Consider the following 25384-nt stretch of genomic DNA (forward strand, 5'->3'; position numbering starts at 1 on the left):
TTAATATTTCACGACTTGGCTAAGAAATTGGCAGTATATTCTAGAACTTTAGGGATTTGATTAAGGTAGCTGCCACACAAGGCGAAAGCGTTACGTAAGCGACATTTTCGTGGAATGCCCCATGACTGGCCGCATGGCAAGGAAGCGTAGGGATGGACGTATGTCCACACGTTGGGCGGACAGAATAAAGTTGGTGACAAACGCCACACTGCAGGCTAGCGTGCACCGGGCCCAGGACAGAGCGGCCTGGAGAGCACTGGTGAAGAGTGCCCACAATCGTTACGACGAGGAAGAAGAGAGATTTTATGATGACAGTACCTAATGTTGTGTTGCCAAGTGGACCCCAGGCTCCCATGAGCCGAGGCAAAATGACAACGCGAGGAAGATGAGTACCTAATGTACCTATCTTCTAAGTCAGTCCTATGCCTCCCCCGCAACTAGATGTGGCGCCAGTGTGATAAGCTCCTATGATATGTCTCGATCAATCAAATTTAAATCCACGAGATAAACTGTAAGATTTAGCAGAAACAGCTTATCTCAGTAGAGATGAGAGTGGGATATTGTCACTATGTTAGTAAAGAGATAAAGATAAAATTACTATTCAAGGATATTTTTACAAGCTTGTATTTATCTTGCTGTATGATAATGCTAACTTGATATGACATAGAAACTTTATTGAAATTGGGATAAAAATGGACTCAATTGAATAGTCTTGATAAGTAGATACCTGCCGATAAAAATTTCCTTTGTAAAAAATAGAAATAATTATGAATGTATTAACATAGCAATACAACTATTTCCAATGTGTTCCAATCACCAGAAGCAGAGCTTTGCTACTCTGCTGTATGTCAGAAATTACTTCAGTGTAATAAAGATATTGAAAAAAAGATACTATAGTCTGTGCGGAAAGAGTCGTGAAATGTATGGGACCCAATACATTCCACGACTCTTCTCTTTCCGCACAGACTCTAAAGGATACTAGAAACTAGCTATCCTCAAATTTTGTTTACAATCATGGCTTGATAAAAAACCTCATAAAATATTTATAAAACAATCTCAAGTAATATTAAAAGCAGTCTGGCAAGTTGTTTGTATAATATGATACATTCAAAACATAATAACAAAACATGTTATCACTCACTGTATAAATAATAGCTGCAGCTGTGTAAAAAATAAAAGAAACATTTTTACATTTTTTACCAGCTATCCAATAAGATTCGTATTATGTTACAATATACGTAATAATATATTGACATAACACGCAGGTGTGACCTAACAGCCATACCAGTGTCTAATTGGATTTAAAAAGTTATATCAGGTTATAGAAAAAAAGTTACTCACCGTCGATGTATGGGTCGCCTTGGACTATGTTCATCAAAATAATCGTTTTCAAATCACATTATTCGTCGGAAACGTATCCCGGCATTGCAAAACTGAATTAAGCAACGCACCAAAGGTCACTCGAGGAAATAAAAGGACTGATAAATCACGAATTATTACAGGAGAATAATTACGCGGTAGATGTATTAGACGACAGTAACATCTAATTATTAGTCCTTCAAACCAAATTAAACAGTTCTACCGACCGTTTAACACACAAGTTCGAGTTGACTTCGAGATGTTCAGTTCCTCGAAGTACTACACAAACACTGTCAAAATACAGTCTACAGCGGCACGCACATTTAACTGTCCCGGGTCTGATTAGCGCCCCTGATTATTTTACGGCGTCGTAACTAATTATTTAATTGAGATTTATGCTTCAAAGCACAAATATGTATCTTCTCCCCGACTGACGTGCTAATTCCACAGACATTTCTTTAGGCTGTAGAATTTGACATAAATAAAATAATGATTTTTTTTCTTGACGTCGCTAGCATGATCATAATTTTAACACAACAAGTTCCAAAGCCAAGTGCCAAGTTTACAGATTAAAATTTTATTTACTTCGTGTAATATTTTCTAAGATGCCATATCTTTCCTTAATATCATTTAATATTGCAAAATAAAGTGACGCTACGCAGTATTCGACCAAATACAACGGCCAAGCCAAATTTGCATGTCGAAAGTTGGTCGAAAGTAATAAATGTACGCAGAGCGATTTTTTATGTGTCTCAAACTACATCCGCTGACAGCTGTCAATTAAAGCCAACTGCCATCTGTCATCTGTGGCATCTGTCAAAAAACTCAAAAAGGCCTGTTTTGGTGTTGGTCCTTGTTTTGTTTATATTTCTATTGCGAATTGAAATAAAATTTTAACGCTAACGATTTTGAATCTCATCAGAAAATGTCGTGCTTTCTTTGCTTCTTATGCCATAATACAGTGCACAGTGATACAAATGTTGAAACGCGGGAAAAATACAAAGAATTGGTTGGAATGAAAGTACGTTGATATACTTAGATTTTTAATTATTCTAGCTTTAAGAGTGAAGATGTTTTGTTTGATTTGTTTATAATTAGACTTTGTTTGTTGGATATTTATTACAAAAAACAGTTCACCTGTTAAATATTGCCTTCTAAAAGGTCTGTCCACTTTGCTTTTAAAATAGGTAATATTGTTTGTGATTCCAGTTATGTTCAGAGTCTCATCTGTGCCATGTATGCTGCCACTTGCTGAGAAAGCTATGGTTATTTAAGTCCATATGTTTGAGAAGAAGTATGGAGTACCCTGTGTTGTTTAGGTAAGCCTTTCAACAAAACAGTATATGATATATTACCAATATGTAGTTAGTTATAAACTTTTAGTTTTGTGAAATGTTTTGTTGAGTGACTATAGTGAAATAGAGAGATAGAATAAGAAATAATACAATGATGACAGAGGGAAATAATGTTTCGCAATGAGGACAAGTAGAATCTATGAAATGAAAGTACCTAAGTTTAACTCATAAAAATAATTAGATCTATACCATACTCAACGCATATCCGCAAATATTAAATACTAATTATATTATCACTTTGTAATCATTGAAAATCTTATAAACTTTTTCAGTGACCGAGGCACAGTGTATCTACAAAACAGCCAAATAGAAACTGTCATCCTATGTCCAGATATAGAAGAATGTGAACAACTAACAAACACATCATACCACTTCACATCCGACACTGATTATACCAACCAATACGTATCATTAGAAGATAGGACATATAAAATAGACATAGCGGAAGAAAAAGATAAAAATAATGAGTCAGATGATGATATTACAGAATTTAATGATTATGAACAAGATATTGAAATACAAAATGATATAAAAATCGAAAACAAAAATGAAGGTACAGAAGAAGTTAAACCCAACGAAGAATTAAATAAGAATAATGATTTTTACAAAATAATTTTGAGCGTTGAAGAGCAGAAGGCGGAGTTAGAAGCGAAGAGAAGAGAAGACAAGTATTTAGAGGCGGAGTTTAAATGCTATAATTGTGCTATGCCATTCTTGTTTAAAGATACTTATCAAGCTCATATGATGAGACATGAAGAGGTGAGTTAGGTTTCCTTGCTTGCTTTGGGGATCTCGGGAACGGCTCTAACAATTTCGATGAAATTTGCCATATGGGGGTTTTGGGTTCCATATGGGTGCGTAAAATCGATCTATTTTTGTTTATTCTCTATTCTAAGTTTTTGTATGTTTTCCAAGCAAAGCTTAGTCTCCCAGATATTTAACATTATGACAGCAAAATCCAGTACTTAGATATAGTGCATAATTCTTTTTCATCCTTTTTTCACGGAAACGTACAGACGAGACGTGTCTCGCTATTTCTGTCAGTCTCGGTACAAAAGGTTGACTAAAGTAGCATGACAATACGAACGTTTCCGAGAAAATATGATGGAATACAATACAATAGGGCAACTGTCAAAGGTTTACATAGATGGCGCCATCACAGCTTGCCCCTTTTTCTATGAGATTTAGCTTAAAGGGCTGGCATCTGGGGCATTAAAAAAAGATTGACACAATTCTAGGGACTGACACGGCAAGCTATGATGGCGCCATCTGCTAAATACTTCGACCAACCCCATTATGTATTACATCTGTAAAGTTGTTTCTAATGTGTTTCTTTTCTAAGATCACATATTTCACAGTTATGAATTCACCCTTATAGATATAAATAAATAAATATCATAGGACATTTTTACACAAATTGGCTAAGCCCCACGGTAAGCTCAAGAAAGCTTGTGTTGTGGGTACTCAGACAACGATATATATAATATACAAATACTTAAATAAATAGAAAACAACCATAACTCAGGAACAAATATCTGTGCACATCACACAAATAAATGCCCTTACTGGGATTCGAACCCAGGACCGCGTCTTCACAGGCAGGGTCACTACCCACTAGATAGATAGATATGATGCTAAGATCTACCGTTTAAACTTTAACTGATAGCCTTAAAGTCATATATATAAGGGTCAATTTGTAACTGTCAAATATGATGTTATAATAATTTCACTGTAGTCAAACGGTGAGCACCTCTGCCCTATCTGTCTGCTCCGCTTTGCGTCTTCAGCCGTGCTGCGTGCGCACGCGCAGACGCACCGCGAGCGCGGCGTGTGCGCGCGCTGCGGCGCAACCGTCGGCGCGCGCCGGCGCAACGCGCATAGGGCTAAATGTATCAACAACCAGGCTATATGTCATCTGTGCTCGAAGGCTTTTACGTGAGTAATATTGTTTATTATTTTTTCCACTCCCGCACTTTTATTTGTCATTTAAAGGGTCGTACACACACCTTTAAAACCCTACCTTATAGTTGTCAAGACAAGTATTTAGTCTATTCCCCAAAAAAGAATTTGTGCATACACGCAGTATCTTTTTGGCGATTTTACGATACTTCGTGTAATGACCACTTAAAAAATATTGAATGAAATACAGTGTTGCCAACCTTATTTTAAATGTCATCTCTGACAAATAAGTGAACCATACACATGTTTTTTTTTTTTAATTTCATTCATTCATTCATTCATTCTTTTCCCGCCCGTACCCTCCATTTTTGCTACTTCTTGAATTAAAAATATTTGTTAAATTTACAATTTTATTTCGAAGTAAGTGCTTGGTCGTAGAAAAAGTATTGTATGCAACGTTGTTTAACTGAGTCAAAAAATACTCGTGGTGTCTTTATTAACAATTTTCGGCTTCGCCTCAAATTGTTACTCACGCCACTCGCCTTTTTAGGGTTCCGTAGCCAAATGGCAAAAAACGGAACCCTTATAGATTCGTCATGTCTGTCTGTCTGTCTGTCCGTCTCCGTCTGTCTGTCCGTCCGTATGTCACAGCCACTTTTCTCCGAAACTATAAGAACTATTATACTGTTGAAACTTGGTAAGTAGATGTATTCTGTGAACCGCATTAAGATTTTCACACAAAAATAGAAAAAAACAATAAATTTTTGGGGTTCCCCATACTTCGAACTGAAACTCAAAAATTTTTTTTTCATCAAACCCATACGTGTGGGGTATCTATGGATAGGTCTTCAAAAAGGATATTGAGGTTTCTAATATCATTTTTTTCTAAACTGAATAGTTTGCGCGAGAGACACTTCCAAAGTGGTAAAATGTGTGTGTGTCCCCCCCCCCCTGTAACTTCTAAAATAAGAGAATGATAAAACTAAAAAAAATATATGATTTACATTACCATGTAAACTTCCACCGAAAATTGGTTTGAACGAGATCTAGTAAGTAGTTTTTTTTTATACGTCATAAATCGCCTAAATACGGAACCCTTCATGGGCGAGTCCGACTCGCACTTGGCCGCTTTTTTTTTTGACCTCTCTTAAACAACGGTTGCATACAATACTATAATACTACTATAGTGGGATTATTCGTATTTGCATTATTTGACACATGTCACTCACAACAGCAATACAACCTAAAATGTCTTGCACATCGAAATTACAAAGGAAGACAATTGCACTGCGAACGTTTACGTTCTACGTCTTTTTTTTTACACCTCTTTTTGGGATTATAACCTAAGCTAAGAAAAAGCCATGATTTTCACTTTGATCCTTGTTGGATAATTGTTAAATATCAAACGGTCTCGCCATCTACACGAGTATAGGCCAAAGCTTGCAATTGTAATTAGTTTTATCCCCCATGTAATATATTGTAATTTAATCCATCTTAATTGAGTACCTGTCTGCATGTTAGATTTAAGTAACTCAACACCGATTAGTACGTAAGGTTTAACTGTTAGTACTAATTGTAAATAAAATAAACAAATAAACAAATAAACAAAAGCTGTGGCGCTATCTTTCCGTGTAAGTTTTTTATTTTATTTTCGGTGGCACGTTTTTTTCTTAGACTTTATTTATCTTATACCATAGAGAAATATAAGTACCTAAAGAAAGAGTGGTAACTCCATACATCAGTTTTCTTACCAAAACGCGAGATTTCGTAGTCGACATCTAGCGTCAAGTAGCGGACATTATCAGTTCTGCTAGTTGACAATAGATGTAGCGGCAAACAAAAACTCTAATGCTCTACAATTTTTTGCTAATATTATAACCGGATCAACCGGAACTATATTTTCAACTCCTTCTGCTTATAAAATTAGTTGTAAATTGTTTTAGTAGTACATTTTTCGTTAGTAGCGAAACTAATGCCATCTGGTGTCATGTAGCGGTACTGATAGTATAGTTCCACTACCTTGACGTTAGATGTCGACTACGAAAAAATTCGCGTTTTGGTAAGAAAACTGATGTATGGAGTTACCACTCTTTCTTGACTTATATTTCTCTATGCTTACACGGATTTATATATATCTTTGGTACAAGCTTTGCTTAGCTTGAGTCTAGGTTTATCTGTGTAAGATTGTCTCCAAGTATTTGTTTATTTCAGCGATGGTAACGGCCTACAGCAGCATATCAAGCGCTTCCATCTCTCAAAGACAAGCAACAAGACATACTCCTGTCACGTGTGCGGCAAAACGTACAACAACCAGGCGGCCGTACGGACGCACATGATGTAAGTATATCGTATAACACGGCCCAAGGTCCTACCCACAGACAAGACATCCTCCAGATTGAGCATAGTAGCGCTACCCCCTCTGCCACAAACATACGGTAGTTTTACTCCATCTTCGAGTCAAAGTGTCTTTGTGTGACGTCCGTGTCTTTGAACGGACCAATCACGGCACGGGACTCGCTCACCTCGTCCCCCGCACCCCAGTATTTTTGGCAGCATCGGTTTCATGAAATAATTGCTCTAAACTCCGTCTAGAGGATTCATAGTCTATGGTATATCGTATAATACGATAGCCTCCTAAGGCCCAAGGTCCTATCTATAGTACCTATTCAGTTCGATGTAACTTAAACCATGTTCAATTGGAACAGAGTCGGTTTTGCTTTGTTTCGTACAATTCTCAAACAACGCAAAGTCAACTCTATTTCCTACGATTTAGGTTCAAATTTCAGTGGCAAATTTTGGATGTCTCGTTTGTATGGCTGGGCCTCAGGAGGATAGAGAATAAACTTCCACTTGCCACCTTCCACCACTTCCAATTTACTGCCAAAAAACTAATTGATGACACACACTTTTATTTCTGTCTGTACTTCTCATATGCTTGTCTACGTCTATCAAAGGAAATATAATGGTTCAAATCAGGGATGTTGCGGATGCAGATTTTTTGACATCCGCGGATGCGGATGCGGATGTCAAGATTAGGTACTTAGAAAACGTCAAATATTACATTTTTAGTATATTTTTATTAAAAAAAACGGAACGTTTAGTATTTGAGCAAGAATATAGGTGCGTTATATTTAATAAACAGTAACTTCGCCGACTTTTCTGGATCTAGATGATTTCGTTATAGGTAATGACGAAATTACCTAGCACTTACGCCGCCGCTAAGACGTTCCTGTACCGACTCGTTCGACATCCGCATCCGCATAAGCTCCGCATCGATTTTATGTGGATGCGGATGCAGAAGCGGATGTTGAAAATAATGCGGAAGTTCCGCGGTTGCGGATGCGGATGCGGATGTTCGCAACATCCCTGGTTCAAATAATCATATATACTCAACGAAAACCTTTATTTAACCATTCTTTTTCTTCCCGAATACCGGGTACCTAATGATTCTCCGAGAAACTTTTAGCAGATTATCGATTCGCCGACAACGATTCGCCGAACATCGTTTCGCAGAGTCATTAATTTGTAAATGTAATTTTGGTCGACTAACGTTACGTAAACTCTTGGTTCACATACAGTTCAGTTCGCTTCTGTGTAAATTAGCTGCACTATTATCGGACGATTTCCATTTGGCAGAGTAACTGTTTCGTTTAAGCAATGTTTAGTCGAATAACGTTTCACATTATACATATAATTTTTTATTTTCGCAATAAAAGGATAATATAAAATATTATAATTTTTTAATTAAATGCGTTAAGTAGGTACACATATATGTATATAAAGTTACGAAGAAATAGCAAATATGTAGTGTCAGACTCGTCGTAAGGCTACAATTGCACTACATCAAATTGGTGGATTTCGGGAGGAAATGCTTGAGTTACTTTAGAAAATACCGAAATCATAATACACATGCCTTCACTGACTTAATGTCATGCCTTTAAAAATTTAGGAGATTTAGGAGTTCCGTCAATTCCTAATGGATTCCAACATCAGATCAGAACCAAAATTATTATGGGAATACCACGAAGGTAAACTTACTCAAATCGGACCATGGGTGCCGGAGTAATCGCTGAACATATTACTTAAAGTAAATCATCATCATTATCATCAAAACAATCGTCATCATCAGGTACACTTCATCAAAATATTTGAACTCTCACCTTAGTTTATAACTATTTCGATTAAAATTTAGTTCTTTCTTAAGTGTGATGAAAAACATTGTGTGTAACTCCGGGGGTAAGAATATTCTAAGTTCTGCTAGTCAATAATATGCCAAATGAACATTCGACCTATTGTGTTTCGACCAATGGTTTCTCGGGTAATTATGACAGTTACTAAATGATAATTCTACGAATAGTAAATATGCGTATCAATGTTCTGCTTATTGACTACACCCGCAAACGACTATTATGCGTAATGAGATTCGTCCAATCGTTACTCTGCCAAACAACCCGTCGGCGAATCGTTGTCGGCGAAACAAAAATAGGCGTAATTTTTCTCGGAATATCAATAGGGCACCATAGTGATCAGTAATAAAAAACCTTTTACATATAAATTTCTGTATTTACATTAGTTTTATTAGAAAACAATACTTATTTACGATACAAGTGCGGAAAAGAGGAAATTCGAAACGAGTGGCAATAAATTAAAACACGGCCGAAAGAATACCTATTCGCACGTGTATCGTACAACGTTTTTCAGTACATATGGCCCTTTAAACTTTCGACTTACGCACGGAAAGTGCTCTTTCCCGCACTAGTTTGGGAAAGTACCATATGTACTGTAAAAGTTTTATGACCAATCGGCTCAATTTATATTTCTACCATGACTTAACTTTCTTATTAATACTTGACGGTTCCCTTTCCAAATTTTCCACTTTATCCCTTACTCTGTCTTTCTCTGGTATGGGCTCCTCAAAATTGTACTTTTCTACAACTCGAGGCAAATCTTTGTAATAATTCGGACTGCTCAATTTATAGAAATCCCTCTTTGGTATTATTGTACCTTTCATTGTAAATTTCTTTGTCGATCCGCCATTACTTTTTGGTTCTTCAGAATCTAGCAAGCTTTCTGTTTTTGGTTCTATCGATTCAGGGTTTACTTCTTTAAAATCTGGTTGAGGGTCGTCTGCGTAACCTGCTATTGGGACCTTTTCAATTTGACCTTGACCTTTCTTAATTTCTTTATGTTTAGTTGTGTCTTCGACATTTTTATATATTTTCTTAATTTTTGTCGGCATTTCTTCTTTATTAGCAGACTCGTCTTTAATACTACCGTGGTTATTGAATTTATTCTTATTATCCATTGTTTTTATATCACCACGATTGTCTTTCTGTTTTCTGTTTCTATTGTCATCATTCGATTCCCGACCAATGTCATACTTATCGTTTTCTTCTATCTTCTGAGGTTTCTTTCTACTTTTTATTGGAACTTCTTCATTATTCGCAGACATGTCTTTATCACGATCTTGATAATTTAATTTATTCTTATTATCTATTGTTTTTATATCATCACGACTCTTTTTCTCTTTTCTGTTTATTTTGTCATCAGTATCTGTTTCGCGACCAAGTTCAAATTTATCATACATATCGTTTTCTTTTATCATCCTTTGACGTTTTATTATCCTCTTTATTGGCTTTTCGTCATTATTCGTAGACTTGTCGTTGTTACGACCTTGAGTATTGAACTTATTCTGATCATGTATTTTTACATTATCACGATGATTTTTCCGTTTTCTGTTTATTTTGTCATCATCGTCGGTTTCGTGACCAAGTTCATATTTATCATACATATCGTTTTCTTCTATTTTCTTTTGAGGTTTCCTTTTACTTTTTATTGGCATTTGTTCACTATTCGCGGACTTGTATTTATCACGATTTTGATAATTGAATTTATTCTTATATTCCATTGTTTTTATATCATCATCTTTCTGCTTTCTGTTTACTTTGTCATCATTATCTGTTTCGTGACCGAGTTCATATTTATCATACATATCGTGTTCTTCTATTTTCTTCTGAGGTTTTCGCTTACTCTTTATGGTCATTTCTTCACTATTCGCGGACTTGTTTTTATTACGACCTTGATCATTCAATTTATTTTTACCCTCCATTATTTTTATATTATGATGCTCTTTCTGTTTTCTGACTTTTCTATCATCATCATTTTTTGTTTCACGACCAAGTTCGTATTTGTCGTACATATTATTTTCTTCCATTTTGTTCAGAGGTGTCCTTTTGTGAGTGTTCTTCTGTTTTGCTCCGTTAATCAAATCATAATTATCAGATTTGTTGTGATCTTTTTTGAATGAAATGATGTGTTCTGAAAAGAGTCGTGGGCTCTCTTTTTTCCTTTTGACTAAATGTGGCCGTGAAATTTCAGCTGACTCTTTTAATGAAATCTTCGTTGTTGACTCTCCTTCTCTACACATTCTACTACTGGGATTCTGTTTACAATATTTTGAATCTTTAAAACGTTGTTTGTTTCTCAAAAGTAACGATGTTTTATACCTGTTATTGTTTTTGTCATGTATATGCTGTTCGTCATCTTTATCAATAGTATTTTCTTTTTTAATAGGTTTTTTCATCTGACCGCTGACCTCAGCTTGTTTAGATTTTCGATTGTTGTTCTTATTTTCAGACCGCCATTCGGACTTTTTATGCGTATCATTTTCTTCTTTCGATATGTGAGGTTCTTTTTTCCTGATATCTGCCTTCTCTTCTTTGCTTTTCTCATTCGCTTCCTCTGTATTCGCTACATAACGTCCATGTGCTGGTTGTTTAACTTTTTTGAATTTTATTGTCGTCACATCTGGTTTTGATTTATCGGTCTCAGATTTATCTTCGTCATAATGCAGGAGATGATGGGAAGAAACATGCTTCGGTGGCACCTTTTTTGAATTTTCTTCACTATTTTCCGGAATCTTCAAAATTACTTTATTTTTCTTGTTCCTTAATATTGACTGTTCAATATTGCCGAACCGATCAACTACATTTTTATTGTCGTCGTCATTTTGTATTTTTTTCGTTTCCCGATTGAGTTTTTCATTACGGCCCTCCACTGACTGAGAGCCTAGTGCATATTTTGCGTTCATATCGTTGTTTTCTATTTGCATTGGATGTAGTATTTGATGAGTTCCTTTCTCTTTTGACTTGTCTTGTTTTACTTTTGGATGGTCTTTGACGAAATCATTTAAGGACATCTTTGATTCTGTAGGACCTTTTTTAACTTCTTTAATATTCTGCGTTATAGTTACTTCATCTTGTTTTGGAAGAGTATTTTCGTGGTTGATTTTATTTTTCTTTCCCAACATGTGATCTTCAAATATATGACTGTCATCTTTAGTTGTACTAATTTTATTTTGAGGTTCCAATAGTTGTTTTTTATGCATACGAGTATTATCTATTGGTTCCTTGTGAGGTTTCATTAAGAAGTTGTCTTTTGGTTTTGTATACACAAAGTGGTGATCAAATGTGTCTTCTTTATCTGCTAGATGATCCTTAACTTTTACGTCGTTATTGTGTTTGTTTGTCTGACCTAGAATAAGAATGTCGTGTTATAATTTATTTACAAAATCTGGATTACATTTTTTGATCATATACTTACGTCCTAACAATCGAGTTTCGTCCACATATTGCACATCTGTGACACTGTCTGAATTATGCATTTTAGCTTCATCATAATCTGTACTACCTACATCATTTATATCCTTCATTACATTTCCTGTTTTGATATTTTTGATGTCAGGTGGTTCTGTAGATATAACGTAGTTGTATTTCCATTCGCCTAGTTTGGTTTCTGTGTAATCAATGTTATTATGCGTGTCTCTTGACATATTAATCAGATTCAATGGTCTAGTAGCTTCTATATTATAATCTCTCTCATCTAACATTTCAGGATAATAAACTTTTATACTACCGTTATCATTATCTGAATTCCCTTCATTGATGTTCTGTAATAGCTCCTCTATCTCATCTCTTACGTATACTGGTCCTGGTGGGGTATTATATATCACTTGCCTCAATAACTCTTTGCTCTGAGAATTTTTAACAGTATTGAATCTTTTAGGTCTATAGTCGTCTGTGACAGCTTCAGTTGTGTCAGTTGGAAGTTGGTTAGTTCTTGCAGCCTCTTTTATAGGTGTATCTTTATCTGGCAGTATTTTTTCTACTTGTTGATTTTCTTTCCTTCTCGCTAATGAGATTTCAGATACGAGATTAGTCAATCTGTCTGCTAGGTCTTTTGATAAGAACCTGTTGGCTAGATTTCTGAAATCTTCCACGTTCACTGCGAGCATCAGATGGCCATCTATTGCAATAGAAACACATGCTATTGTGCCTGTAATAAATAATCTAATAATCTGTAATCTATAGAATATAATATATACACGGTGGCTGAAAAATAACTGTATTCTCATTGCCAGGGAGGTTTTGGGATTATACTAAGCAACTTTTAGTATGGGACCAACCCCGAAATGCGAAAAATTAAGTTTACTATCCGCTTTAGCTGTACGTTCGTGCTGGATTCAAAATATTCACAATTTCCACAGAAAAAAAGCTCAGTAAAAGAATATCTTCTTATTTTTACGCATACTTACATACTTGCAGCGCGTGTCGAAACAAACCCATTTTACAACATCAACCGCCACAAGCATTATAGTGTTGTTCACGATTTAATGTGATATTGAAATGGCGATTGCACCATTGCAAATGTGTGGCGTAGGCTCACAGTGCTCACACTTACGCCATACAACGCCAAGCGTCATTATGCGTATAGGTATTTAACAAAAATTTAACAAAGTCGGACTCGCCCATGAAGGGTTCCGTATTTAGGCGATTTATGACGTATAAAAAAAAACTACTTACTAGATCTCGTTCAAACCAATTTTCGGTGGAAGTTTACATGGTAATGTACATCATATTTTTTTTTTAGTTTTATCATTCTCTTATTTTAGAAGTTACGGGGGGGGGGACACACATTTTACCACTTTGGAAGTGTCTCTCGCGCAAACTATTCAGTTTAGAAAAAAATGATATTAGAAACCTCAATATCATTTTTGAAGACCTATCCATAGATACCCCACACGTATGGGTTTGATGAAAAAAAAATTTTTGAGTTTCAGTTCGAAGTATGGGGAATCCCAAAAATTTATTGTTTTTTTTCTATTTTTGTGTGAAAATCTTAATGCGGTTCACAGAATACATCTACTTACCAAGTTTCAACAGTATAGTTCTTATAGTTTCGGAGAAAAGTGGCTGTGACATACGGACGGACAGACAGACGGACAGACAGACAGACATGACGAATCTATAAGGGTTCCGTTTTTTGCCATTTGGCTACGGAACCCTAAAAACCGAAATCACTAAACAGGATGCCATAATACAGCGGTCGGCAACCCGCGGCCCGCGAGCTTCCCTGGCTATTTTGTATGTAATATTGACAAACGACGATATCTGATAAAATCATAAATATTAACAAAGTGCGGCCCGCGTCACCTTCGTTAACTATTGTGTGGCCCTTGGCTGCTAAAAGGTTGCCGACCGCTGCCATAATGTATTAATGTATTTAATTAATAATTAATCTATTTGGTGTTAAATAAAATGTATCTCTCTCTCTCTCTCTCATAATGAACTAAAGGGATGATAATATTTATTGAATATCTATTTAACAATTTAATTTGTGTGATAATTATTTATTTATATAGGTACATAAAAATATAAAAACAGAAATATGTAATACCTACTAAATAAAATTAACTTAAAATCTACCTATATATACTTATTTACAAGTAAAGAATGGGAGCTAGCTCGGCCCCGGATTGTAGGGTGCCCAGAAGGCTGGTGGCGTTGCCGCGCTGAATAGCGATGCCGATTCCTTGGGCAAGAAAGTAATATCTATTAATTAGGATATTTTGATATTGGTATTGCCAATTTAATAGTTTCATAACCTTTTTTACGAATTGTATTGTAGTGGCGAGATTTATATGTTTGCATTTATACTGGGTCAAGTGGGTCAAGCAAATCTTGTCAGTATAAAATGGCGGCAAATTTGAAAAATCGCGGGTTATAGCAACACTACGTTTGAATTGTTCGAAAATCGCGTGTCATTTATATCTTATCTGTGGAACTGTTTTGTTTACATTTCATCGTTGTTCGATGTACATTGCTGCTTTTTGTTCGTTTCCTAGGGATACCATGATACCATACTGTAGTTTGCTTTACATTGCTACATTTGCTACTGACATATCCGGCTTGACAGACTAAGTATATTAACGAATTTTACGCATGTCATTTCAGCAAGTCCCCAATCCGCATTGGGCTAGTGTGGGGACTATAGCCCAAGCCCTCTCGCGCATGAGAGGAGGCCTGTGCCTAGCAGTGGGACGTATATAGGCTCACATTATTATTATATTATTATTAATTTCAGCAAGCACATAAACAAGAAGTTCCCCTGCCCCTCGTGCGACGCGCGGTTCAGCTCCCCGTACACGCTGGCCGCGCACCAGCGCCGCCACCGGGGCGCGCGCCGCGCGAGCAGGAGCGCGCCGCGCGTACACCACATGTGCGTGACACCACAATAATCACAATATACAGGCAAACAGACTGCGAGATTAGATGCATTCTTACGTCTGTCTCACGACAACAATATGTACACGATTAACTTTTAGTCAAAGTCAAAGTCAAATAGTCCTTTTTAACGTCTATCTCTCATAGTATTTTATGTAATTAACTGGTTTGGTTTGACGTAAATAATGTATTTTCTTTCTTTCTTTCTTTCAAATATACTTTATTCATGTAGGCCTAGCAACAAGCACGTATGAATAGTAAGTACTTAGGTATTACATTATATTATAGTCAAGTGTGATTAGACGCTCAGTTTATAGGAGCGGGCGAGGCGCGCTCCAAACGTCGAGTTTTACCGGCTTTTTAGCATGAAGGGCGCCAGGCTATACAGGAGCACGCGCAACTAACATCAGACTTCACATGCATTCTAATGTTTAATGTGAACGGCGACCACCATAAAACCACCTCGACTTTTTAATTACTACTTAGGTACTATGTAATACAGCGCTCGGAACGTCAGGCTTCGCCCCTTATTAGGGCGCTGACTTTGTAGTGTAAGTAGGATAGGAGCACACTATATATAACGTCAATACCCGACTTTTTACTGGGAAGGGCGCCGACGAAGAAAGTTAAAATGGGGTTCTAAGTTTGTATAGTTATTGTCATCATCATCTTCCTCGCGTTGTCCCGGCATTTTGCGACGGCTCATGGGAGCCTGGGATCCGCTTGGCAACTAATCCCAGTAATTGGCGTGGGCACTAGTTTTTACGAAAGCGACTGCCATCTGACCTTCCAACCCAGAGGGTAAACTAGGTCCGTATTGGGATTAGTCCGGCTTCCTCACGATGTTTTCCTTCACTGATAAACTGGTAAACATCAAATGATATTTCGTACATAAGTTCCGAAAAACTCATTGGTACGAGCCGGGGTTCGAACCCGCGACCTCGGGATTGCAAGTCGCACGCTCTTACCGCTAGGCCACCAGCGCTTCTTCAACGCTTTGTATAGTTATAGTATTTATTCTAAAACAACTCATTTCCCTTTCCAGCCTCCCCTGCCAACTGTGCTCAAAAACCTTCTCCACGCAGCGCTCCCTTGCGTCCCACATGCAAACCGTGCACTCCACAGACAAGAAATACCGCTGTAACATGTGTGGGGCCAGCTATACTAGCAAGAAGTCACTGGGCGCTCATGTACGGAGGCATACGGCGCAGCCTAAACCGTGCTTGTGTCATCTCTGTGGGGCCAGCTTCCAGGTAACTTATACTGCAAAATATACCTAAATACAGCTGTAATATGTGTGGGGGGCAGCTATACTAGCAAGAAGTCAGTAGGTGCTCATATACGGAGACACGCAAGTCAACCTAAACTGTGCTTGTGTCATCTCTGTGGGGCCAGCTTCCAGGTAAATAACTAGATACTGCAAAATATACCTAAATACAAGCTGTAATATGTGTAGGGCCAGCTATACTAACAAGCAGTCACTGGGCGCTCATATACGGAGACACAAGTCAACCTAAACTGTGCTTGTGTCATCTCTGTGGGGCCAGCTTCCAGGTAACTAACTAGATACTGCAAAATATACCTAAATACAGCTGTAATATGTGTGGGGCGAGCTATACTAGCAAGAAGTCACTGGGTGCTCATATACGGAGACACACAAGTCAACCTAAACTGTGCTTGTGTCATCTCTGTGGGGCCAGCTTCCAGGTAAATAACTAGATACTGCAAAATATACCTAAATACAGCTGTAATATGTGTGGCGAGCTATACTAGCAAGAAGTCACTGGGCGCTCATATACGGAGACACAAGTCAACCTAAACTGTGCTTGTGTCATCTCTGTGGGGCCAGCTTCCAGGTAAATAACTTGATACTGCAAAATATACCTAAATACAGCTGTAATATGTGTGGGGGGCAGCTATACTAGCAAGAAGTTACTGGGCGCTCATGTACGGAGACACAAGTCAACCTAAGCCAGCTTCCAGGTAAATAACTTAATAAGACTTACATACGTGTGTGAAATTGATATAGCTAGCATTAAATTTTATTTAAGATGATGATTGACCAATCATTTAATGAGTGAATGTTTAATTGATATATAGATTGATGATTGACAAACCGTTTAAATTAATATAATAATAATTAAAAAATAGATTAAGATTAATCGATACATCCATTGACATATAATATCTAAGGACGGGCTAATGGGGCACTAAAAATGGTACTAGTTCAGCGGTGTTACTCACGAATTCCAGCCAATCGTGCATCTAACGCAACTAGTTGCGACCAATAGCGCGCGTGATGCGAACTCGTCAACCAATCGCGCGCGTGATGCGAACTCATCAACCAATTGGATTGTAGCGATTTCACACCGCTGTACTGGCCCCTGTCATGCCTCATTATTATTGCCCGTAAAGCCAGTCCCTAGATATCTATGTCAATGGATAAATCTAACTCTTTAATATAATTTTTTATTTGTTTTCAGGGTAACAGCAAACTGAACAGACATCTAAGATCGGTGTGCGAAAAGAACAAACTAGAGGAAGAACTATCTGCTTTTTATAATCAGGAATAAGTATCAAACTATCCTACTACCAATAGGGAGCGTGCATGAACTATAGGGGGCAGCACAGGACCCGTCAGATTTCTGACGCGAGGCGTAAATGTGAAATTCTTGCTTCCGATGTAGCCCACAAGATGGCAGAACCTACTATGCACAAGAAAACGTACGAGATCGGTAGATGGCAGCACTTGCTTTGGCAATGTACATGTTTATATTTCCGATTCAGGCCACGAGATGGCAGACCCTCCAACGCTCACGGTCCCTATAGGTTCGTAGATGCCTGTTTGAAGAAAAATCTAAAGTACTTATTATTCAACTAACAAAAGTCGGCCACGCACATGTGACACTAAAAACCAAACGCCTACGGCTCTAGGGTAGGGTACGGAACAGTGGCTCGAAAAAAAGCCCGGTACAGTGGCTCACTCAACCTAATTCCAAACCTGAAAAACAATTTTCTTCCCTGCTTATACAGCAGAAACATTCAGTAATCGAACAAATTAAAATGGACAAGCAATGGTAATTCTAACACGTAAAGGGTGCTACTGTGTATAGCGATATATGGGCGGCTGAGCCACTGTTTGCGTTGAGCCACTGTTCCCGCCTTGACCCTACTTAGTCCAGTACGGCTACCATCAGTTTGGCACTGACATAAACGCCGTCGAGAACGTAATTTACTTTCTATACATCTCGCTCGTACTCGCATGTTAGTGCAAACGAGATGTATAGAAAGTAAATTACATTCTCGATAGCGTAAATGTCAGTTTTGACACTGTCAGTGACTCATGGTACGGTCTCTGTACTTGTGATGAAATTATGTAGCTAAAATAAAACTCTGTGATAAGATAACTTTTTAGTTTTAATTCAAGCATTAAACATAAACAGATTTGTATTTACAGACAGAAATAAAAATTAGTTGCAATGCAAGCTTAAATTAATCATAAAAACAAGATGTTTTTCAAGAATAAAACACACAATCACTAGAAGGGTTAGTCTTGTATCAAATTAAAACATTGCAAAGCAGCATAAGATACCAAACTGTAACCGTTCATGCACTCAACGATAATTTTATTCAAAATCTCGCTGCATTTTTTCAAAACGCAAATTTTATTCTCAATTTTTACTATTTCTTTACAATTTGGATTCCATTTTTTTCGCCACAAATCTGTTAAAGAGCTCCTTCTTGGTAAATCTTGTGAATTAGGAGTTTGGTTAGATTCTTTAACTTTCTTATATATTTTTAGGAATTTTTCTAACATGTGAAATATGTAGCATGTATTTTCTAAATCCACAATATTTGTGCATTCGTATAGAGTTTCTTGCGTTAAATTTGTATGTAACTGTTCGAGTATGGATGTTATTTTTTCTATGCTATATTTTAGTATATGTTTTGATTTGTTGAGTAGTATCATACGTTGGACCTTTTCGTCTTTACTTAAAATCTGTAACAAATAAGTCATTTTTAATATCATACTATTTAAATACTTAAAGATTATTAAAAAGAACTTGTGTAAAGTGTCATTCAATAGAACTTGCTAACTATGTAAACAAACCGCCATACTAAAATTGACACTGAATGTCAATTTACTAGTAACTTTTGTTTACATAGTTAGCAAGTTCTATTGAATGACACTTTAGGTACCTATACCTATACTATACAACTTGTCAACCAGTTTGGCATTATACAGGATGGTTTTGTTGTGTGACCATACTCTTACAAATGAATATGTATTATAGTATTATGTAGGTCATACTGAACAACTTTTACTAAACAATCAATTATCACCCGTATCATACATTTTGCCGAATCATAGAATATTGTCATTTATTTCTAGCTTTTCTAGTGGTCTAACCTAGGTCTATAGATATGAAGCTTTTGATCTTGAATAGAAAAATGGAATCGATTTGTATCATTTTTTTTGTCAAAATGTTTTTTTTTCCAAAATATGAAACTGTCAATCGTCCTTAATTAAAAAAAAAACAACGGGTTGCACTCCGGGAGTGCCGTCAGAAGTGAAATCTCAATGAAATTGTAACAGTTTTTCGATCAGGTCACGTGTCCGTCTTACGAAGCGTCTTACGTCTTACGCTCTCGCGAGTTTAACATTTTTTCCCCATCACAAAAAGTGCACAGCGCCGCTAAAGAAGTTTTCACTTCAAAAGTTAGAGAAGGTCTCTTAAGACCATTTTCGCGTAGCAACACGTCATGGAATAACTGCCCTCAGTCAGGCGTGGCTCACTCCGCGATTTCGTCGCGTCGCTACAAGTACATGCGGCCCACACCAATTTTGGTGTCTAGGTCTAACCATAGTAGTTGCCGCGGAACGAACGCCTACTCGCGCTTGTAGCGGCGGTCATATCTGTCGTAACAGACGCGTTTTGTTAGAGAGTGAACCTTCTGTACCTAGTACTATTATTTATTCTGTGCCTCAGTACCCCATTAAAAACACCCTGTATATCCTTACCACTTTGTCTGTGCATCCGTCTGTGTGTATGTCCCGAAGCATGCCGTCGACAGTCTCGAGTAGTTCTTCCAAAAACGGAGGGTAGTTTTCATCGTCGTGTAACCTGTCTATTAGCTTGCCTAACACCTACAACAAAACTGCAGGTTAAAAGAAAGTTACAGGAATCGCCGGATTAGAGGGTCCGGATTAACGAGGCTCTACTTCTAATAGTACAGTCAGCAGCAGAAGTTGCTAAGCGGGCGACGTGTTCAAAATGATCTTAACGCGACTTTATTATTAAGAGAATAAGAGCGTGTCAAGGTAATTTTGAACACCTCGCCCGCTTAGCAACTTATGCTGCTGACTGTACAAGAACATGAAAAAAAAATAATTTGTGATATTTCACGTAGAAATGTGAACCGAAATAAATGTCATATAAGAAGGAAAAGTGAGTAAGGCCTTCAGTGCTAAGGGCTGGAATCGAACCAGCTTCCTCCGCTATCGCGATAGGTGCCTAAGTCCCTCATCCAACCGGGTCACGCCCTCAGTAAATTCCATATACTTGGAAAAATTCGACCCATGCCGCCGATAGCAGAGGACGTTGGTTCGATTCTAGCCCTGGGCATAGAGAAAAAAATACATAGATTGCTCAACAACACAAGACTTTCCGGTCGGTGCTACATCTATTGTCAAGTAGCAGTACTGATAATTCCGCTACTCGATGCTAGATGTCGACACTGAAAATAATAGTCTTTTTGGTACCAAAACTGATGTATGGAGTGAGCATTCTTGTCTTACTATATTTCTCTATGCCCCGGGGCAGTGGGGAGACACTCCTGACTTCGGGCAAACTCGGCTCCGTTCGGCTCAGCATTGCTCCGAGCTTATTAGGGTTGACACAACTTGTATTGTATTGTATTGTATTTATTTATTGCAATTCACATGTACATTACAGGTTTTCCAAGTACTTAAGAGTATAGGTAGGTACACAAATGACACATGAAACCCTGTTGGGCGCAGCAATCAGGTAGATATGTAAACAATACTAGTCGTTTCGAGCATAATTTCATCAATTGCAGGGTGGTTGAATAGTAAATATTCTAGAATTATACAAATAAGTAGGTATGTAAATTTTTCTTTCGCACCGAGACCGTGGTACACACAAGTACGATTATGTAAAATGGATCAGCTATATTTACTCGCAAGTAGGTATCTAGAAGTTAGACCAGCGTACCTAATATTTATTTGCTGAACTTGACGTCCATTTGCGTGCACGACCACAGATAAAATAATGACTTGAATTTTGACAACCCTATATACCCGAAAGGGATAGTGCCACACGTTAGAAAGGGATATCAAGATTCGACCCTGAATCGCTGTCAAACTCCGGTTTTGTAGGAAGTGTCCTTTCTGTATGGTAGTACAGTCAGCAGCAATAGTTGCTAAGCGGGCGAGGTGTTCAAAATGATCTTGACACGACTTTATTGTTAAGAAAATACGAGCGTGTCAAGGTAATTTTGAACACCATGCCCGCTTAGCAACTTCTACTGCTGACTGTACTATTACTTATTCTGTGCCTGGGGCACCGGAGGCTCTACTGTATTTAGGAACCTTAAGGTACCTGAGAAATTTCTTTGACTATGTCGTCAGTCGGCATGGCTTGCATGATGTGGTTGAACAGGCAGTAGGCAGACTGGTTCAACCACCCTTCTGACGCCTGAGACGCTGAAAACAAAAAAAAATAGACTAGAATAACGATAAACTAATGTAAATGTGAATATTTCCCATTTTCTTGCTCACCCTGTATAGGTTCGTTATGACCGCCTATAGTTCGTTTTTTTTTAGCATTAGAAATAAGGTAAACAATCTTGACGTGTCTTTTAATTGAAAAACACATTTTAAAAATAAGTTACGGCAAATATGTACCTAACAATTATGAATCTAATACGATCATTTATATTCTTCTGCTTTCATAAGTAATCGTTTTTGATTTTTAAAAAGCGTTTTTCAATTAAAAGACATGTCAAGATCGCTTACCTTCTTGCAAGTTCTTTCTAATGCTAAAAAAAACGAACTATAGTCTCTGTATCACCAAACATGTCTGGCGGACCAATATGTGATGAATATGCTAGTAATTAGGCACAGATATGTGTGCGAATAGATCTCCGACAGACATATTTGTGCCTTTATATACAAGTACCGTTATATACATATATAGCAAAATATTATATACCGTGTATGGATGGGTACTTACAACTTCTTAGTGAACTTCTGTGCTGCGAATCGCTTCTGTACCCAGAATCGGTGGAATATCCATCGTATTTCTTGTCTTTCCTGCTCAAATACGTCTTAACTCTGTTCAATTCTTCAATTACTTTAAACGGTATTCTTTCTTGTACATTTTCATCACTTTCTGACTCATCTACATCCATTGCTACATCAAATTTTCCATATATTTCTTGTTCGGCATCATCAGTGTTATTATCTTCTGTCATTTCTTTGTTAATGTCAATATTACATTGACTATTTTGTTTAAAATTATGATTATTGTCACTGCTATTTGTAAATTCGTTGGTTACTGTATCTTGGCTACAAAAAGTGCTATTAGCATTTGTTTCTTTTACAGTATTTGTTACATAAGTTTCAGTTATATTCCCGCATGTGTTATTGTTTATAGTTTTATTAATATCATGTATGTTTTTATTTGTGTCCGATACATTAGCAATATCATTTTGAAATGTCGATGTGTTACGGATATTTTCTAATTCTTTAACAACATTCTTAGTTGCATTAGCATCGCATTTAGATACTGCTCCAGTTTTGTGAGTCATTTCTGTGTCATTGTGATAATTATACTGTATTTGTGTATTTCTAAGATCGTTCTCAACGTTTACTGCTGTCTGATTTTGATTAATTGTTTTTTCAATGCTTTCTCTTTCTTTATCACGCATTATATTTTCTGTCAGCACATTTTGACTATCATATCTTTGCATATCTCTATTTGGTTTGTTTACTTGCATTACATTATATTGTGCACTATTAGCGTTATTTCTTATATATTTATCTGATATGATAATATATTCGTCCTGAGTTTGACTAACATGAGTGTAGTCTTGTGTTAAACCATACAGGGTATAAAGTTGAGTTTCTTGTGAGTCCATATTATCATTTTCAACATTAACCCGCTCATAATTATTTTGTATTTCACTTGTTTTGTTGTAGCAATTTGTGTTAGTGTTATTTGGGTTTATTTGACTATCACAGAACGTCAATTGACTGAACAATTGGTCACCGTCATGCTGAAATAGTTTCAACAAATAAGTATTAGCAAAGAAAGATGGTAGTAAATGTATTACTGTGGCTACATAATTTACCATGGCAGTATAGTTTGTAGCTTTCTAATAGAGCCCGAAGGCTAATCCTATTGTCTATTGTTAAGAAAAACCGCTCGTGCCACGTGCCACAACCACCTGCATAAAAAATCGGTACTTCGGTTACTGAGTGCCGGCGAGTCGAACGCTACAGAACCAGTCTAATATGTGTCATCGAGATGCGTAACAAAGGCGCGTTATCGGAGAGCGCGCCTACACTGGTTTTTTGAGCGTTGGACTAGCCCGCGCTCAGGTGCCAAATACAATAATTAGGACCCTTTTTTGCAGGTAAGTAGCACGTGCGGTTTTACTGAACAATAGACAATAGGATAAGCCTTCGGGCTCTACTAGAAAGCTACAAACTACAACTCTCTATGACACTCTATTCTCTTTGGTACTAGGTAAGTTCTGTTAAACTAAATTGAGGTAAGAGAAAGATTATATAAGTACAATCGCCATCAGATATGTATATGGAAATGAAAAGGTGCTCGTGGATAGAATTCGGTGTCGGAAAATTTCAAAAACGTTGGAAAAGTTCTCGGAAATAGGTATAGGAAATTAAGAAAACTTTCATGTTGTAAGGGGGAAATTTCCACCCCCGTGCAAAAATACGAGAACTTTCCGAAAAAAATCCCTGCAAATTTAGCAATTTAGGCAACTTTCCGACGGCACATTTTTATAGAATTCAGTTCTGTTGAGAACGAAGTTAGTAGAATAATAAAATTAATGTTTTTCTACCCACATAATTAAATACATACCTGTGCTTGAACTGTAGACACTTCTTTCAGCAACCTTATCGTGTCTCCTAAAGACTTATCTCTTTGCGGATAACAGTTATCGTTAAAAACGAAATCATTTAGAATCGTTTGACTACCCTGGCTATCATTTCCTACTACTAAATAGTCTACCCGATTTTCATTTACAATATCAATTTCAGTGCAATGCATTTGTGTGTCATGTTGTTTTTCGTTCCAAATATCGTCATCAAAATTAAAATCGTCGCTACACACAGTTTCGTTTGGGTCAGTTTCCATATCGCGGACTTTGTTTTGAAGTTGTATCAAATATTGTTCGATTGATACATTTTCTGGTTTGGTTTTTATCACCGAAATAGCGACGGCGAGGCGATATTTTTGTGAAATATGGTGCACTAAAAACCAAAATTATACACGTTTAAATTACATTTGCGAAAATTTTAAACTACTACTTATTCCACTTTGGAAATAAAAGAAAAACTTACCATATTCATCAAAATCCATTTTTAGTACGTTGTCCACGTCACTGGTTTGTTGTTATAAATCAAAAACATAATGCGAATATCGGTAAAGCAATTAGGAATATGATATGATTAAATAATAAATAATTTCATTGTTACCGCGTCAGATAAAAACTTCGACAAGTTCAACACGCTTCGCTTCGCGCCACAAGTTTTTATTTTTTAATTTTCATGCACAAAACTGAGACATTGGAAGCTAAAGAAACAGCCAGGGCAAAAGGTGTTTTATTATTATAGTCCGTCAACCAAATCTTGTCAGTAGCAATGTAAAGCAAACTAAAGTAGGGCAACACTCAAAGAGCAGTATTGCGCTAAGAAAAGCAGCAATGTACATCGAACGAAAAGATTTTTTTTCCGCTGAGCGCGCCCTGCGTACGTCAATTCAAATTGTCACTCGCGGTTTATTGAAAAAAATTAAAACATGGACGGACAATTTAAAAGCGATGTTAAAACAATGTTAATCAAAATGATGAACAAATTTGAAGATATCAAAAACAACTCCCTATCGTAGTGCTTATATTCTCTTTGTTCCCTATCTATGTCTTCTAAGTTTACTAAAA

At 37.0% G+C, this 25384-nt stretch overlaps 2 protein-coding genes across 2 annotated transcripts; one reads left to right on the top strand and one right to left on the bottom strand.

The window, feature by feature from the left end:
* Nucleotides 1–2243: 2243 nt before the first annotated feature.
* On the top strand, nucleotides 2244–17760 carry LOC134660078 (zinc finger protein 287-like). Its single transcript, XM_063515778.1, has 8 exons — nucleotides 2244–2380; nucleotides 2569–2678; nucleotides 2987–3473; nucleotides 4450–4649; nucleotides 6825–6950; nucleotides 15036–15159; nucleotides 16150–16428; nucleotides 17659–17760. Exons 1-8 carry the CDS (start codon nucleotides 2285–2287, stop codon nucleotides 17746–17748), a joined length of 1512 nt encoding a protein of 503 aa, XP_063371848.1. The 5' UTR covers nucleotides 2244–2284; the 3' UTR covers nucleotides 17749–17760.
* A 945-nt stretch (nucleotides 17761–18705) lies between these two features.
* Nucleotides 18706–22672, bottom strand: LOC134660079 (uncharacterized). Its single transcript, XM_063515779.1, has 4 exons — nucleotides 22432–22672; nucleotides 21799–21923; nucleotides 20199–20324; nucleotides 18706–19175 (listed from the first exon to the last, which is right to left on the bottom strand). The coding sequence occupies exons 1-4, from the start codon at nucleotides 22670–22672 to the stop codon at nucleotides 18723–18725; spliced, it is 945 nt and encodes a 314-aa protein (XP_063371849.1). The 3' UTR covers nucleotides 18706–18722.
* Nucleotides 22673–25384: the final 2712 nt, after the last annotated feature.

The sequence above is a fragment of the Cydia amplana genome, chromosome 26 (genome assembly GCF_948474715.1).
Source record: "Cydia amplana chromosome 26, ilCydAmpl1.1, whole genome shotgun sequence".
Classification (NCBI taxonomy): Eukaryota; Metazoa; Arthropoda; class Insecta; order Lepidoptera; family Tortricidae; genus Cydia; species Cydia amplana.

Excerpts from the sequence above, each read along its gene's own strand:
- LOC134660078 (XM_063515778.1), top strand. The coding sequence starts at position 2,285 with ATGTCGTGCTTTCTTTGCTTCTTATGCCATAATACAGTGCACAGTGAT. Across the intron at positions 2,381-2,568 it reads AAGAATTGGTTGGAATGAAA|TTATGTTCAGAGTCTCATCT; the intron begins GTACGTTGATAT and ends TTGTGATTCCAG. Across the intron at positions 2,679-2,986 it reads GAGTACCCTGTGTTGTTTAG|TGACCGAGGCACAGTGTATC; the intron begins GTAAGCCTTTCA and ends AAACTTTTTCAG.
- LOC134660079 (XM_063515779.1), bottom strand. The coding sequence starts at position 22,672 with ATGACAGAAGATAATAACACTGATGATGCCGAACAAGAAATATATGGA. Across the intron at positions 21,924-22,431 it reads CAGAAGTTCACTAAGAAGTT|TCTATTTTTTTTTGTTTTCA; the intron begins GTAAGTACCCAT and ends TCGTTATTCTAG. Across the intron at positions 20,325-21,798 it reads TAGTCAAAGAAATTTCTCAG|GTGTTAGGCAAGCTAATAGA; the intron begins GTACCTTAAGGT and ends GTTTTGTTGTAG.